Genomic DNA, 15,916 nt, shown 5'->3' with positions numbered 1-15,916 from the left:
AGATCCCAGTAAGTATGACACACAGGAAGATCTCGAGGTTATTTCTCCCAGAAATCACCAGGAGAAAGCAGCGGAGACGGATGGCTTCGACGACGCGTCTCTCCGTCTCCGTCCCCCTCCATCGGTCTATCTGTGTTTACGCCACATCTATGACACTTACTGCTTTGGCCGAGATTGACTACGCTCCCAAATGCTTCACCTACATCGATCGAGCTGGACGACGCGACCTCTCTACTCTGTCCTCTTCATCCTCGAGTTCGCTCCCATCGCCTACGTCAAGGTGAGTCTTCTTCTTCTCTTCTTGATCTTTTGGAAAATTACGGTGAAGGGAAGAAAAGACAGACAATCGTTTACCAGGGCTATAGGAACGTGAGGATTAGGGAGCCGTCGCGACGCACCGTCGTTGCGGCTGAGAAAATCCTTGGAGGGGCCTTGAGATGGGCTCTTTGGAGGTAATTCGACATTGGAACGAACGAGGGATTTCAAGGGTCTGTTTCTCAACTTCGACAACGTGCAAAACTGAGTCTGAGAAAGTGTTTGGTTCGTGGACGGACGTGTCGAAAGGACGTTGTCTCTGCCTCTCTGCCCGCCTTTTGCCACAACCTCTTTGAGCTGAATCACAGTCAGCGATGACTTCCGTGCTTCTCTTCTTCAACTTTGGAAAGAACATACAGACCCAGACCTTCCTTACTTTTTCGCTTCCTCGCCCCGATCCGAGCGGGGTCCAAGGGAGGAAGGGAGGAAACGCTGAGCTTTCGACTTCTTTAACCTCCAACACCTTCCTTCTCTCCCTTCCCTTCCTTCCCTTTGCATCTTTCGTGAGCTCTTGTCCTCTAACTAAGACAGTGTAGCCTTCACTGACTCACTACCCTTTTTTTTTCAGTCATCATGATCCCCCGTCCCTCCTCGTCGTGTCTCTCTCGGCTCGCCTCCTCGTCCTCCTCCACCTCATCCACCCTTCGCTCCTCCTCCCTCTCCTTCTTCCCTCGCACTCCCCTCGCTCGGCCTTATTCGACCGCTTCTTTCACAGAGGTTAATGATCTCAACTTCCTACTTTCAACCGAAGTCGAAGCTGACTTTCTCCCGTTTCTCTACAGCCCGAGACTCGAATCACGACGTTGCCGAACAAGATCATCGTGGCCACCAACGACGTCGCTTCCCATATCCAGTCTTTGGGAGTCATGGTCGCTGCAGGGTCGAGATACGAGACGAACGAGAGTAGAGGATTCTCGTATATGTTGGCGAAACTGGCTTACAAGGTGAGTTGGAGGGAGGAGAAACGAAGGGAGGGAAGGAAGGAGGAGGAGGAAGGAACGAGCTCGCACGAGCTGGGTTTGGTCGATAGGAGCTCGAAGAGGGGTCAGGGATGGAGTAAAAGATTTTCAGGGTGGAGAGACGAGCTTGGAGAACCTGCCTACTAGGTCGAGCTTGGACTTCGGGAGCAAAATCGAGGCAGTAGAGAGCTCTCCTTCGTTTCGTTCGAGCTCATCGCTGACGTCTCCTCCCTCCTCCTTCCTTTCTTTTCCTCCCTTTCCCCTCTCTCCTTTTCCAGTCCACCTCGAATCGATCTGTCACCGACTACGCTCTCGACATGGAACGACACGTCTCCAACCTCGCCTGCCACATGGGCCGAGAGACCACCCTCTACCAAGCTCACTTCCCAGCCACCTCCCTCTCCCCGGTCCTCGCCCTCGTCTCCGACACCATGCTCCACCCTCTCCTCACGCCCGCCGAAGTCGAAGAATCCATCCTCGCAGCCAACTACGAACTCCAACTCTACGACGAAAAAACAGACGCTTTCCTGATGGAAGTTCTTCAAGACGTCGCGTTCGGAGGGGAAGCGCTCGGTCGACCCAACCTGCCCAAACCGGAGACGGTCGCGGTAGAGATGAACGAGGAAGGGGAGGTGTTGAGTACGGGTCCGGTGGAGGGTGGGGATGAAGGGGAGATTACGAGTGAGAAGCTTCGAGCGTTCAGGGAGAAGTGGTACAGGCCAGAGAGGATCGTCGTCGCTGGAACTGGAATGGATCACGACACGCTCGTTCGATTGACGGAACAGCAGTTTGGACACCTTGGAGCACCCCCACCTAGGGATCCAAACGCTCCTATCTGGACTCGACCTCCTCCTTCGGCTTCGAGCTCGTCATCGTCAAGTTGGATCCCAAACCTCGTCGCTCCTTTCCTCTCGTCGTCGTCTCAGGCTCAATCCCAACAGGCCAAGACGTTCGCTACCCTCTCGTCGCCGGTCTCGGAGGATCCGTTCGCTATTGGACTGCCGAGGACGAAGTACACGGGTGGGATCAAGATCGATGAGAGGGCGGAGATGGAGAACTCGCATGTGTTTATTGGATTCGAGGGAGTGGACGCCAACGATGAGGATGTGGTGAGTACTTTCTTCCTCTGTGACTCTCGGTTCGGGCTTCGAGGCTGATCTCTCTTACTCTTATCTCTTCTCAGTACGCTCTCGCTGTGATCCAGATGCTGCTCGGAGACGGAGCCTCGTTCTCATCAGGTTCGTTCTTCCTCTTGCTTTCGAACGACGCGTCCTCGAGCTCACCTTTTTTTTCCTTTCTCCTCTCCTTTAGGTGGACCCGGAAAGGGACTGCTCTCTCGGTTCTACACTGGAGTCATGAGTGGTAGCTACGGAATCGACAACGTCAACTCGTTAAACCTCCCTTACTCCGATGCTGGTTCGTCCTCTCCTCTCTTTTCCCACTCCCTCCCCTCGCTGACCTCCTATCTTCCTCCCTCTCACCCAGGCCTCTTCGCCGTCTCCCTGACCTGCACCCCGGAAGTCCTCAACAAATACCTCAACCGCCTAGCCTACGAACTCTCCTCCCTCCTCGACCCTTACAACCTCGCCTACCCCGTCCGACCCATCGAACTCTCCCGAGCCAAAAACCGTCTGAAAGCAGCCATGCTCTACGCTCGGGAGGACCCTCGGGTGGAAGGAGAGGATCTGGCAGCTCAGGTGTTGACGAACGGGAAGAGGATGGGTCTGGGAGAGATGGTGGGGAAGATTGATAAGGTGACGATGGACGATTTGGCGAGGGTTGCGCATAGGGTGATGGGAGCTGGGGATTCGAAGGCGAGGGAGGGGAAAGGGGAGTTGACGATTGTGGCGAGGGGACCGGTGGGAGTGGAGAAGGTGGTGGGGATGGTGAAGAGGGCTTGGAGTGCGAAGGGGTTGTCGGTGGGGTCGATTTGAAGGAGGTCAGTTTTCGGAGGAGACGCGTCGGAGAGGTCGATGCTGACTGGTTTGGTTTCTTTTTCAACAGTTTCATGATCCCTGCTTTTATTTGTACTCTTTCTCGTTGCTTGTATCCATACTTCTTTCCCTCCTTCGTCTCCTCGCGGCTCGTTTCTGGAGAAGCAAACGCGTCGGACGACGCTTCGACGCGACCAGGACTGCTTTCCCCGTCTCCTCAGAGTCCAGACCAGCTCAAACGAGCTGAGATCTTTGCACTGTGAGCCGCTCACATACATGCTCAAGTCCTGAATGCTGATTCTGTCATTCTGTCTTTTTCTTTCCCAGCGGCATCCCGGCTCGACTTCCTCCGTTCGCCCGAGTCCCTTCTCTCCTCTCCTTCCTTCCTCTCCTTCAACCACGACCGTCCTCCTTTCACCATGTCTCTCCCACCCGTCCCTTACTCCTCCATCATCTCCACTCTCATCGAGACCTACTCTTCTTCCCTCGCCTCTCAAGCCATCGCTGCTCCCTCCCCGCTCTCTTCAGCCTCGCCTGCCTCCGAAGAGCTCAACTTCAGCTCTCCTCCCTCCCCCGACTGTCTCGTCGAAGGGTCCTTCCTCCCAGGGACTTTCATCTCCAAACTCGAATCCGACGAAACAGGAGGAGAAGGCCTTTACAACGTCGTGGTAAGCTTTCCACATCTCTTGCAGCTGGGAAGAAGTTTGAAAAGGAGAATCAAAGCTCATCAGCTCCTCCCTCCTTCGCCTGCTTGAACCAGCTCGATCCCAAACCTCGAACTCCTTACTCCTTCGTCCTCGCCACTAAGGACTTCCATCCTCAATCCGACCCCATCCGAGCACCTTTCCTCGTTCACTCCTACCGGCTCCTGCTCCTCCTCGAGACGGCAGTGAGGAAGAATGGAAAGGGGAACGAGAAGGTCGTGGCTTCTTACGATTGTGGTGAGAAGGCTGGAGGAGTTGAAGCTCACAAGAACGTGAGGCTCTTTGTGATTCCGGATGAGGACTTGAAGAGTGAGTCTCGGTGCACGTTTTCCCGTCAGGAAGGGTTGGAAAGAGGAGGGACGTGAGAACGCGACGCCGAACTGATGCCTTTCCTCCTTCCCTGTCCCTCTGCAATTCTTTTTTTCTCATAGCTCCCGACCTGCCCAACACTATCACTCAGTCTCTACCTTCCTCCCTGTCCATAGAAACCCCAACTCAAGAGCTCTCCTCGGTCTTTGCGAAGCTGTTGGTCGACTTCATGCCCAAAGAGGGATCGTACAACCTCATTTTCACCGCCCGGCAGTTCTTTGTGGTTCCGAGGAGCGACGAGACAGGCGATCTGGGGAAGGGAGAGGGGAAGGTGGATGGAGGGAGGTTGCTGGGGGTGCTTTGAGGAGGGAGAGGCAGTGGGAGGGGACGGGGAGTCGGAGCAGAATCGAGTGAGATTGATGACCTGCTGTGGAATCTAGAACAAGGGAGAGTGTCAGAGACGAGAGAATAAATTCAGACAGTCCTTAGATCGGAAGTAACGAGCGCAGCCGCTGGTTCCTCGTGAGTGGCGAAGAGAAAAAGAGAAGACGACGCGTCGGATCGGAGTCGAACGAGAACTCGGCATTCTCCTCTTCCTTGCGCTTGTCTGAAGATCCCTTTCCGAGACTTGGAAGCATAGCCCGGAGGTGCTGGGCTTTCGGTTGGGTTCCCGGGAGTGGAATGGTGTTGAGTGAGCTGTATCTCGTTTGACGGTCAGCAGCTCAAAGACAAGGGAGACTATTCAGACCTCTTGTAGGTAGATACATTCACAGTTTCGTAGGTATTCATCAGATCATTATCAACTCTATGGTTCGTCCTCCTCCTCCTCCTGTTCCGTCTCCCCTTCCTCCATCGCGAACAAAGCTTCGAACCCACCGACCGTTCCTCCAATCACACCAAACGCGTCCTGCTGAAGTCCTCCGAGGTACTCCAGCTCTTTGATGATCCCAGCCATGGCGAGAACGTCTGCGATCAATCAAGAAACCCAGGAGTCAGAGACGCGTCGAGGGGAGAGAGAGAGAGAGAGGGAGACGAGACACTCACAAGAAAAGAACAACAGATGTCGAGCTCCCCCATCCTTCCCTCGCTTCACGACCGTCAGACTCTCGACCTTCTCCAGCAAGCGGACTCGAGCCTTCTCAGCGGGAGGAAGGTACGGAGGGAGAGGCGTCTTGAGTCGGAATCCAGCGGCGAGGGTGGAGAAATAGAGGAGGACGTTTCCGACGAGTTCTCGTCTCTCTCGGTTGACGGGTCGAATGAAGTCTCGTTGGACGACCTGGGAAAGAAGGAAGAACGGCCGGTCAGTCTAAAAGTCGGTCGAGGGTTGCGGGACGCATCGAGCGAGAAGAACTCACAGCATCCCACTCGTCTCTGTTGACGACGCATCTCATGGAGTGGAATCGATCAAGCATCGTTTGAGAGCTGACAAGGATGGCGTTGTACAGTTCTGAAGAGACGAAGGAGATCGTAAGTCGGGGTTGAGCGTTCGGGACGGAAACAACGAGACTGACTTCGAGGGAAAGGACCCTTCAACCGAGGTTCCTTAGTCGCTGCGTCCAGGAGTCCTCGAAGATCGATGAGGGCTAACTGAAGATGGAGCTCCCTGGAAACAAACAAGAAAAGAAGGACGAAGTCGAGAGGGTTCAGCGCTCGAGAAACGAAGTCGACGAGACGCGACGAAGAGAGAGGAGACGAAAGAAGCTCACATCGACATGAACTCTCGAACCGAGGGACTGAGGGGACTGTTGGCGAACTCAGCTTGAAGCAAATTCGTTCTCTCCGAATCCGGTTCTCCGTCGACGAGGATCCGAGCGTCGAAGTTGCTGAAGTCGGCCGTCGATCGCACTCCAGAGAAGGTTGCGACGAGCCGGGTGTAGAGGAACGAGAGGTCGATGAGGAAGCTGGTGAAAGATGTTAAAGAAAGGGTCAGCTCGTACTCGCACCAGGTCAGAAGCGAGGAAGGCTGAAGAGAGCGTACTCGGAGAGGGCGTTTCGAAGTTCCTGAAGAACGAAGAGAGTCAGCGACGGCTCAAGAGAAGATGATGCTGAGAAGACGATGCTAAATTTCGGCTCACTCTTCGAGCCTCGTAAGGCCACCAGTACCTCGAAACGATGAGGGTGTAGAGAACTCCGACGGAGACCGAGAGGAACCGATGCCAGGCGATGGACCAGACGGGAGTGTCTCTCTCTCGGACGTTGTACGAGAAGAGAGCCGTGAGGTTGTAGGTGAGAAGGACTGCAAAGTGGGCAAGCGAACGGTTAGTTGGATTCCGATACGAGTAAGACGAGACAAAGTGAGATGGAAGGAGAGAAGGACCCACCGAATCGACCAGAGGAAGCGTAGACGGGTTTGGTAACGATGTAGTAGAAGCAAGGGATGCTGAAGAAGAATCCGAAGATGGGTAGGACGTAAGGGTTCTCGGGGAAGAGCGTGTAGATCGTCGCAGCTGAGAGAGCTCCGAACCTGGGGAGAGTCGAGACGAAGGGTCAGGGTTGATCGCGAGAGACGAAGAGAAGGGAGTGGCGAGCTCACATGGTTCCGAGGATTCGATGGAGACTAAGGAAGTTGGTTTGGCCACTGGCAAGCACGGAGAAAACGTGAAGGTCAGCGAGGAACGAGGCGATAGTCGAGGAAAGGAGGAACGGACAGAGTTGGAGCCATCGTGGCGAAGAACTGCAAAAGCCGACAAGCTGGAGTCAGCTTCGATTTCGAAAAGGCTAAAAGGAAATCAGAACGTACCGAAACCAAAGCCCACTCTCCTCGGTACTCGCTGAGAAGGCGCAGAAGAGAGCACAAGTCAGCTCCGAATTCCTCTCGAACCGACAAGCACGACGGGTCGACTGAGCTCACTAGAACGTCTCCTTCCAAGTCTCTGTGAACGCAGGAGCAGCGAGAAGAGTCGTAGCCATTCCGACCTTGAAAGCGTCTGTTCGAGATCAAACTCGAGGGACGATTCGGGGGTCAGCTCTCCGTCCAGTCGAGCGATCTCGAGCTCGAAGAGGGAAACGAAAGACTCACACTTGATGTCCTGTTTTCTAGCCCTTGAAGCCATCTCCCAAACGCTGTGTAGCATCCTCCCCTTGAACGACATCGTGTCTCTTCCTGGGTTCGTGACGGTTCCGGGCGCGTCCTTGTGCTTTCGAGGGAAGGTTGGGACGAATTCGGATGGGTCGATGGGGATGAGTCGAGCTGTAAAGGAGATAAAATGAAAATCGGCAAAATGACAGTCAGCCAAAGAGGTCGAGCTAACGCGTCGAAAGCCCCGAGAAAGAGCAAAAGACGAGAGAAACGACGACTCACACATCCTCCTCCTCAGCGTCCTCCTCTCCCTCGGTCTTCCACCCATCGCTCCAACTCTCTTCCTCCTCCTCGTCAACAAACTCCACATCCACTTCCAACCCAAGAAACTCCTCTGAGAATCGAGCAGTCGCTCCTGATCCTCGATCTCTCCCATCGAGTCGAGCAGGAAGAGGAGCTCTCGTGCGAATTCGTCGAGGGTGAAGATGAAGCTGTAACCGGGCGAAACGAGGCGAGTGAACGAAACGAGGTCAAGAGCGGAAAAAGTTGGTCAGTTTCGAGCTGTCGAGACCGTTCGAAGGAAGGAAGGAACGAAGGACGCGTCCAATTCTCGACCGACTCACTAAAACACCAAAAACACAGACTCCTTCGGACCCTTGGCCATCTCCATCCCTTCTCCCTTCTCGTCCCCACCTCCACCGTACAGATGCAGGATCGATCCACTCGAAGCCGACTGGAAAGCTTTATGAGCTGTTGAGAGGTCTTCTCGGAGAGCGTCAAAGTCGCAGGAAGATCGATCGGCTGGGTCGAAGGTTGAGCGGATTTTGAGGAGGGTGGTGGTTGAGGCGATCTCAGGTCGAGAAGAGAAGAGGAAGGAGGTCAGTTCGGGGAGAGGAAAAAGAGAAGAGGGACGGAGAAACGACGCGACGCGACGAAACTTACCGTCAAAGCTCTCAGCTGAGGCCCAACATGTTCCCTCACCTCAGCGAACAGATTCGCATCCTCCGCCAACTTCCTATCCTCCTCGTCAAACTCCTCCTCCTCCTCCTCTTCCTCAACCGCACCATCACCTCCTGCTCCCATCGTCCCAAAGTAGTCCGACGTCCTCCTCTCCCCTCCTCCCCCCGTCCCCGTCCCCGTCCCCTCCCGTCCCTTCTCCTTCTCCTTCATCACCCCCACAGGACTCCAACTAGGACTCCTCAACCCATCCTCCTCCTCCTCCTTCCCTCCCTCGTCGTCCAGAACGATCCTCCCCTCCCTCTGAGCATTCATCAACTCGACCTGCAACCCCGTCCCACTCCTCATCCCGGTCAGATGCTGAGCGAGTCTCGTCAACGAATCCACCACGGCGTCGTAGGCTTTCCCCGTTCGTTGGATGCGAGGATCGAGGAACTCGGATTTGGCTTCGGCGAGGTTGGTTTTGAGTCCCTTGAACGACTTCTCGTGAGCTTGAACGGCGGAAGCGAGACTTTGCTGGACCCGGAGTGGAGGGATGGAGGGAGTCGTCGAGTTGCCCGTTCCGTCGGGTTGGGTGAGCGGGGAAGGGAACGGATCGAGCAAGAACGTTTGAGAGAGAATGGAGAGGAGGGTTGAGAAGGACGTGAGGGTTTCGTTGATGTCTGATTTGAGTTTTGAGGAAGCTGAGTGAGGGGAGAGGGTGAAGCAGACGAGGTTGGAGATCGAGGAGCCGAGGACGACGACGAGGAGGGTTTCGACGAGTTTGGAGAGGCCTCCTTCTTTGACGATGACGATGGACATGACGAGGAATCCCATTGAGACGGCGGTCTGGGAGTAGCGCGGTGCGGGGTGTGGCGAAGGAGAGTGCAAGGAGGAAGGAAGCGCAAGAGGTCAGGCATGGCGTTCGTCTCTTCTCTTCTCGTCTCGACGCGTCTCCCTCCCTCCCCTTCCCTTCCCTCCCTCGTTTCCAACTCACATTAAAGCTCGCTTTCCCCACCCAACTCTTCAACCAAGCCAACACGCTCACCGCCCCTCCCAACCAGAAGAACAACGCCAACCAATCGCCCATCTCCGAGTTGATCTCGTCCGCTGCTTTGAGGGTTCCGACGGCGGCGAGGGAGATGAGCGAGGTGAAGAGGGAGATGAACAGGCAGAAGAGATCGGCTTCGATCATGGCTCCGACGGATTTGGCGGGGTTGTCTGCGAGGGGAAGAAGAAGAGGAGGAGGGAGAGTGAGAGGAGTGCTCGACGTGTCTCCGACGGGGAAGGCAACGAACAGTAGACTGAGATCGTGGCCTATTTTAGAAACGCCAAACGAGCCGAACCATCAGCAATCTTTCTCCAACTGATCTCCAACCTCTCGCATACGGTCGAAGAAGAACTCACAACCATGCTGTTCGAACCAAACCGAACCGCAAACCAAGTCAGCTCTCGTCTCTCCTCTCCCCCAAACCCAAGCCGAAATCCGAACTCACTGAGCGTTCGTAGGCGTCGGCAACAAAGCGTTCAACGTCGGGTTGAACGTGAACAAACTAGCGAGGGTGTAGGCCACGGCGCACTGCGAAACAAAACCGACGCGTCAGGTTTCGTTCGTTCGTCCTCTCCTCTCTTCCTCCCTCCCTCCCTTCCTCCCTCCCCTTCTTCCTTCCTTCTCTCCTCTCCTCTCACTTCACTCTCCCGTCTCCTCTCGAAGAAAATAAACGACTCATCAAAAGTACCTCGAACGAACAGAAGAAGAAGCGAACGAACCTTCAGAACATCAACCTCCTTCCTCTCCAACGCCCTCAACCTCACCCACCCCATCCCACCCAACCAACCTCCCTTCCCCTTCCCAACCACCTGCTCCTCCATCCTCCTCTGCTGCTCCGAAGGTCTCCCCTGCTGCTCCACAAATCTCGGGGAGAGCATCAACTTCCCTCCGTTCGTCGCGTCCCTCCTCGTCGTCGGCGGAGGTGTCTCGAGTAAGGTGTCCTTCCCGAACGGAGGAAGTTCGATCCGAGAGGGTTTAGGCGTTGTGAGAAGATCTTCGTCGTCGTCGTTGGAACCGAGCGGAGAAGAAGAGGGAACAACCTCGACTCCCTCCGCGATGGAATGATCTACGGGGTGGTGGACTTGGTCGTGGAAGAGCGGGTTGGGCGCGCCTGGTGATCTGGGTGGGTGTTGGGTTCGAGAAGGTGAGGGTGGGAAGGGGAGGGGGAAGGAAGAAGGTTGGGTCGTCCAGGATCCAGTTGAGCTTGAGGAGGGTGGGTGCTGGGAGCGAGAGGACGACGACGCGACGGACGACGACGAGGGGAAGCTGTCGTGCAGCAAGGTCATGGAAGGAGGGGAGGAAACCAACCTCCCTCCTCCCAGCTCTTGTTCTGCTCCTGATGCTGCTGGAGACGGGAAGTGCTGATTCCTTCCCATCCCTCCTCCTCCGTTGAGGATATCCCAACCTCCTCCTCCTCCCAGCGAAGACGTCTCCGAGTCCGTTCCCCCCCCGTCACGTCGACTCCTGAGACCACTTCCCGTTCCTGCACCCATCGAGGAAGTACTAGTTCTTCCCAAAGAGAATCCACTTTCCGAGTTGGACGAAGGACGTCCGGGTCCGATTCCGAATCCAAACGACGACGAACGAGTCCCGTTCCCACCAGGCTCCTCCTCCTGCATCTGAGCGAAGACACCCCAAGCTCCCAGTCCACTCGCCTCCCCTCCCTCTACACCTTCACCTTCTCTACTCCCCTCTTGAGTAACGAACGAGAACGGTCTTTCCATCCCCGCAGTCGTCGTGGAAGAACGATGCTGCTGAGCTGATGATCTCGGTGAACCCAAAGGGACGTTCGCTCCTGCTCCTGGAGTTTGCAGAGCTGGATTCGGGATGGAATTGGGCGAGAAGAACCTCCAAGGTTCACGTCCACTGCTGGAGAGGAGGCCGGTGGAGTAGGAAGAGGAAGAAGGAGGTGGAGGACGAAGAGGAGGATTCGAGGGGGAGGCGAAGGAGGAGGAGGAGGAGGGAGCTGTTGGGACGGAGGAGAAGAAAGAAAGGGTTAGTTCGTTCTAAGGATTTCTTTGTAAGGGGAAGGATAATGTTAGGAGCGCATGTAGTCGTCTCTCTACATCACTCTCGCTCTCTCTCAAGCTCTCTCGAGCGAGCTCGCCGTCGTCGTTCGTTCGTGAGCTCGCTTCTCCTTCACCTTCTCTCCCCTCTTCTCGCCTCCCCCTATACACCCACCCACCGCTCTACACCCATCTCACGCGCAGCAATCCCAGCCAAACACTCTTTACTGACCTCTCCCGAATCCATAGCCAGATCCCCTCACAGCTCTCATCAAAGGTCTCGCTCGCAACCCTCCTCCTCCAACACTCCCATACTTCCCTCCTCCTCCTCCTCCTGCTCCTCCTGCTACCGGATCGTATTGAACGCCAGGACTATATAAACTCGTAGGTCTCGAGATTTGAGGGCTGGAAGAAGTAGAAGAGGAAGAAGAGGTTGAAGCGGCGAGGGGTGGGTCGAGAGGAGGAGCGGTTGAGGTTGAGGACGACGTTGGGTTGGAAGGCAGAGGAGTGGGTGTTTGTAAAGCTGAAGGGGAGGTGGTGGTGAAGTAGGGCATGTCCCGTTTTGGGATGGAACAGGGGAGGGAAGCGAGGAGAAAGAGGGTGAAGGTTTGAAGGAAGGGAAGGAGGGAAGAAGGAGGGTTGAGCTTGGATCGGAGAGATTGCGGGGATGAAATCAGCCGAGGAGGTTGTTGTCGAGGGAAAAAAAAAGCACGAGCTACTACTAAGAGCAAAAGTCGATGTGTATATATATATATATCTCGCTCACTCACTCGTCTGCCTGTCTCTTTCGATGGACAGCATCCCAGCTGGGATGGCTCAAGAAGGACGGCAGTACGTACATCGAATCCGTTCCCAAACGCGTCTCTCCCTCCCTCCAGCCCTCGCATCTCCCTACAAAATACAACCATCAAACGCACGCCTACTCCTTGTAGAACTTCAAACAATCCTCCACATCCTCCTTGCTTCCCAAGAAGACGGGACACCTCTCGTGGATCGACGTGGGCTGGATGTCGAGGATTCGTCCCGTTCCAGTCGACGCGAGTCCTCCGGCTTGCTCCATCAGCATGGCCATGGCTAGCGAGCGAAGCGAAGCGAGCGGGAGAGAGAGCGGAGAGGAGGGGAGGGAGGAGGCGGGCGGGGAGGAGGGAGGAAGAGAGAGGAGAGGTCAGTTTCGAGGCAACGAGTTGAACAGACGGGAAGAGAGCCACTCACGGAAAGCCTCGTAGAGAAGTCTGAGTTTACCCGTCTTGGTTTTGGTGTCTCCAGGGTATCTGAGAACCGAGAAATGGAAACGGAAAGGAAGTCAGAAACTCGATTTGTTGAGCTCGAAAACGGTCGGTCGGTAAAGGGCGGCGAGGCTTGGAGCTCGAGAGGCAAGAGTGATGAAGAAGAGAAGGGAGACTCACCCGAAGATTCCTCCGTAGAGAAGCGTTCGGTGGACGTCTTATTTTCGCGAAAGGAAAGGAAAGAAGAAGAGAAGGAAGTGAGGGTGTGAGCTCGTTGCACAAAAGGGAAGCACGAGGAGATGGAAAGAGGAGGAGATTGAAGCTCACCAGCAACCATCGATCCAATGTACCTAGCCGAGTAAGGCTTCTTTCCCTCTCCAGGGAACTTGATCGACTCGAGGTACTTCTTGGTAGGCTCGTGGAAGTACATCGAGTTTCCCTCGTTGAACGAGTAGATGGCTCCTCGGGGAGGGATTCGGATCTGTGCGAGGGACGGGACGGAGGAGAGGAGCGAAGGTTCTGAGGGTCAGTGGGGAGCTTCGAAGGAGAGATGTTAGAGGAGAGAAGGGAGAGGAAAGGAACGAACGTTGGGGTGGGTGAGAATGAACTCTCCGAGGGCAGAGTCGAGAGTGTATCCGCTAACTCCGTTACCGGTGGTGAGAACCAAGTTGGCAGAGGATCCGTACCTACAGACGAAACAATACAGGACCGTAAAAGAGTCAGTCCAGGTCAAGAAAATGTACCTTCGACTCGACGGAGAGATCCCGGTCGAGAGCGCGTCGTGGTCGAGCTCTTCCTCTCTGAACGTTGAGGAGAGAGAGTCAACTCACATAGTGTATCCAGCAGCGACCATCTCCGAACCAGGTCGGAGAACGTCCTCGATGGTACCCTTAGATCCAGGTCGCTGTAGGAGGGAATAGGACAGGAGAGGGAGGTTCAGCTCGGGTGCGAAGTACCCTTCTTTCTTGAAGCTCTCTCCCTTGCTCTTGAGGACCGCTTCTTTCCTGCGAAACGGTCTGAAGCTCGCAGAATGGATGAGAGGCTACTCACGACTTTGTAGATACCGAAGATGGTTCCGATCTAAGATGAAAATCGAGCGAGAAGAACCCGAGAAAGTCAGCCCTCTCCTCTCCTCCTTTCCACCCGAGAGTCGTGTGACGGAAGGTCTCGTATCAACGAAGCTGAACTCACGTTCACACCGGCGTCGATGTTACTGTAGAAGTGAAGAAGAAGAGGAGAGCGAGGTCAGCATGAAAAGAAGTTTCCTCTATAGAGATCTGGTGAGCCCAACGTCGGCCGATGTTTATCGCGGGGAGAGAGTCGTCGAGACGATGAGGAGAGACGGGAACGGGAGACGTACCTGCTTCCATCCAGAGGGTCAAAGACGACACAGTACTGTCCGTGCTGCTTTCCTTCAGGTACGATGACAGCTTCGTCTCGTTCTTCCGAGACGAGGACGGCACACTTTCCGGAAGCGATGAGGGACGAGACCATGATGTCGTCCGAGAGGATGTCGAGCTTCTTCTGCTCCTCCCCTTGAACGTTCACAGCTCCTCCAGCGAGTCCGACCCTGCATAGGAGAAGCGAATGGAGGAGGGGAGGTTAGCTTGAGAGTTGAAGACGAGAAAGAGAAGGCTGAAAGGTCGAAACGAGACGAGACGGACGGAACGGAAGAGGAAGGTAAGGAGGGAGGAGAGGGAGAGATGGTTTGGGACGAACAGGTTGATGAGACTGGCTTTCCTGACGTTGGTAGAGATGAATTTCGAAGTGAGTTGAATGGCGATGAGAAGAAGAGTGAGATCTCCCGAAGCAGCTGATCCGAGGTTCTGCTGCTCAGTGAGAACATGTCTAGAAAGAAACAAGGGAGGGATGGTCGATGATCAGCTCTCCGTTTGAATGAGCTCCCTCGTTTCATCTCTCCCTCTTCTACTCACCTCGTGAGGGTCATAAGCTCAGTGTTCTGGTCGGCCATGATTGAAAGAAGTGCTGAAGGGAAGAGGTGGGAAGGTGTAGTTGGGTGGGTCGTGGTGGTTTGAGGTTGAAGCAGGAGGAAGGGAGGAGGACGGGGAAGGAAGGAGGGGAAAGCTCGACACGGTCCGGGAAGACCGTGAAAATCTATCGGATTTAGTCGCAAGCGCATGTCAAGACCCTTCGTTGGGAAGCCCAGACTGAGAGGAACACTCCCTTTCCGCTTCAGCTTATCTCTGATCTGTTCATCGTGAAGAAATCTGCATCGAAAGAAGAGAGATGGTTTCTCGGCTCTGGCTGTCTCCTTGCCCCGCCTTCCCTGTCCTCTTGCTCGTCATGATTTTAGCTCCGAGAGAGAAGAGATGGAAGAAGAAGGAGATCCGAGGACGGGGCAGGGGCGACGTGAGTAGATGGAGAAGAAGCGAGGGAAGGAGGAACGCGTGAGGGAAAGGACCGAGAGAGAGAGAGAGAGTTGAGGCACGACGCGTCTCCTTTTTTTCACGACGAATCTGCTGCTTTTTGTGATGAGAGATGCAGACCGAGCGAAACGCATCTATGAATCTACGAGATGGATACCAAGACCAGCTCTATAGTATGAAGATCTCACTGGCGTCGTCTCTACTCGAAGCAAATGCTCTTGTGCGATTTCCAGTCGGCTTTCTGATGAGCTGAAAAGCGAGCAAAGAACGAACCGAGGAGATCAGGTTTGTTAACTAAGAAAGCAGGCAGATAAGATAGGAGCGTACCAGTCGAACAATACCTCACGGTTCGGCACTGGGAGGAAAGAGGGCCAGCGAGAGTCGAGACGCGTCGAAAGGCCAAAAAAGCGAACAGAGCTCACCCTTCCACAAGTCATCACAAAAGCGCAATCCTTTGCTGATCTTGTTCTTTTCCTGCGTTCTAAGTGCTTTAAAACGTTCAATTTTGCTCGCGTCGTTCGTCCCTTCCCCTTTCTCTTCCCTCCTTCAACGAGCTGACCTGACTATTGACTCTTACTCCCTCTAGAACACCAAAAGGAAGACTGGAAGCGACACAAGACAGTATGCTTTAAGCCAACCTGGTATCTAGAGGCCTAGACGGTCGATTCACCGTCTCGCCTGTCGGTGAGTCCTTCGGTTTGTCTCCAAACTCTCGCTTCTTTCCCACAAACTGAGCTGACCCAACCTTCGCTTCGCTTTTATTTTTCCAGTCTCAGTATCCACTCAGCGGGGTCTTTGACTCGGGGAGCTCTTCGCGTCCAGGAGGAAGGCCAGTCTTGTGGTGAAGCGACCACGTCCAAAAAGAGCTTTATCTCTGAGGGATTCGAACACCTCTCTAACCAGCTAGACTATTCCGGAAGGAGACAAAGAGGACGGAGGGCCTCAGATCGTAGGGTCCAGCGCGAAGTCGCGTGCAGTGATGACCTAGTAGCAACCGCTGCATGTGGAGCCTCGTCGCGTCGGTCGCGTTTTAGTTTGTGCGCTTTACATTGATCGTTTTCGGGTCACTG

The 15,916-nt window shown here is 54.8% G+C and overlaps 4 protein-coding genes across 4 annotated transcripts; 2 read left to right on the top strand and 2 right to left on the bottom strand.

The window, feature by feature from the left end:
* Positions 1–14: 14 nt before the first annotated feature.
* On the top strand, positions 15–3,208 carry BDY24DRAFT_406905 (M16 family metallopeptidase; the record flags this gene model as incomplete). Its single annotated transcript, XM_076642727.1, has 7 exons — positions 15–37; positions 525–540; positions 1,098–1,259; positions 1,553–2,383; positions 2,458–2,512; positions 2,586–2,690; positions 2,760–3,208. 7 exons carry the CDS (start codon positions 15–17, stop codon positions 3,206–3,208), a joined length of 1,641 nt encoding a protein of 546 aa, XP_076497048.1.
* A 242-nt stretch (positions 3,209–3,450) lies between these two features.
* Positions 3,451–4,630, top strand: BDY24DRAFT_54508 (uncharacterized protein). The gene is made up of 3 exons (XM_076644976.1): positions 3,451–3,876; positions 3,969–4,221; positions 4,344–4,630. Exons 1-3 carry the CDS (start codon positions 3,628–3,630, stop codon positions 4,583–4,585), a joined length of 744 nt encoding a protein of 247 aa, XP_076497047.1. The 5' UTR covers positions 3,451–3,627; the 3' UTR covers positions 4,586–4,630.
* Positions 4,631–4,866: 236 nt separating this feature from the next.
* On the bottom strand, positions 4,867–11,851 carry BDY24DRAFT_351200 (uncharacterized protein). The gene is made up of 23 exons (XM_076637713.1): positions 11,466–11,851; positions 9,947–11,193; positions 9,673–9,755; positions 9,584–9,590; positions 9,475–9,493; positions 9,174–9,397; positions 8,445–9,025; positions 8,183–8,255; positions 7,864–8,090; positions 7,523–7,731; positions 7,241–7,411; positions 7,073–7,148; positions 6,962–6,992; positions 6,870–6,895; positions 6,755–6,799; positions 6,543–6,685; positions 6,297–6,457; positions 6,200–6,222; positions 5,928–6,122; positions 5,733–5,824; positions 5,577–5,668; positions 5,266–5,497; positions 4,867–5,187 (listed from the first exon to the last, which is right to left on the bottom strand). Exons 1-23 carry the CDS (start codon positions 11,785–11,787, stop codon positions 5,027–5,029), a joined length of 4,440 nt encoding a protein of 1,479 aa, XP_076497046.1. The 5' UTR covers positions 11,788–11,851; the 3' UTR covers positions 4,867–5,026.
* Positions 11,852–11,989: 138 nt separating this feature from the next.
* FBP1 (fructose 1,6-bisphosphate 1-phosphatase) lies at positions 11,990–14,488 on the bottom strand. Its single transcript, XM_076640362.1, has 11 exons — positions 14,394–14,488; positions 14,179–14,307; positions 13,820–14,029; positions 13,651–13,672; positions 13,510–13,539; positions 13,290–13,363; positions 13,046–13,145; positions 12,787–12,940; positions 12,640–12,676; positions 12,446–12,504; positions 11,990–12,307 (listed from the first exon to the last, which is right to left on the bottom strand). The coding sequence occupies exons 1-11, from the start codon at positions 14,429–14,431 to the stop codon at positions 12,153–12,155; spliced, it is 1,008 nt and encodes a 335-aa protein (XP_076497045.1). The 5' UTR covers positions 14,432–14,488; the 3' UTR covers positions 11,990–12,152.
* Positions 14,489–15,916: the final 1,428 nt, after the last annotated feature.

This window comes from Mrakia frigida (genome assembly GCF_051309035.1).
Source record: "Mrakia frigida strain ATCC 22029 unplaced genomic scaffold BDY24scaffold_14, whole genome shotgun sequence".
NCBI lineage: Eukaryota > Fungi > Basidiomycota > Tremellomycetes > Cystofilobasidiales > Mrakiaceae > Mrakia > Mrakia frigida.
This window is presented reverse-complemented; position numbering and strand designations above follow the sequence as displayed.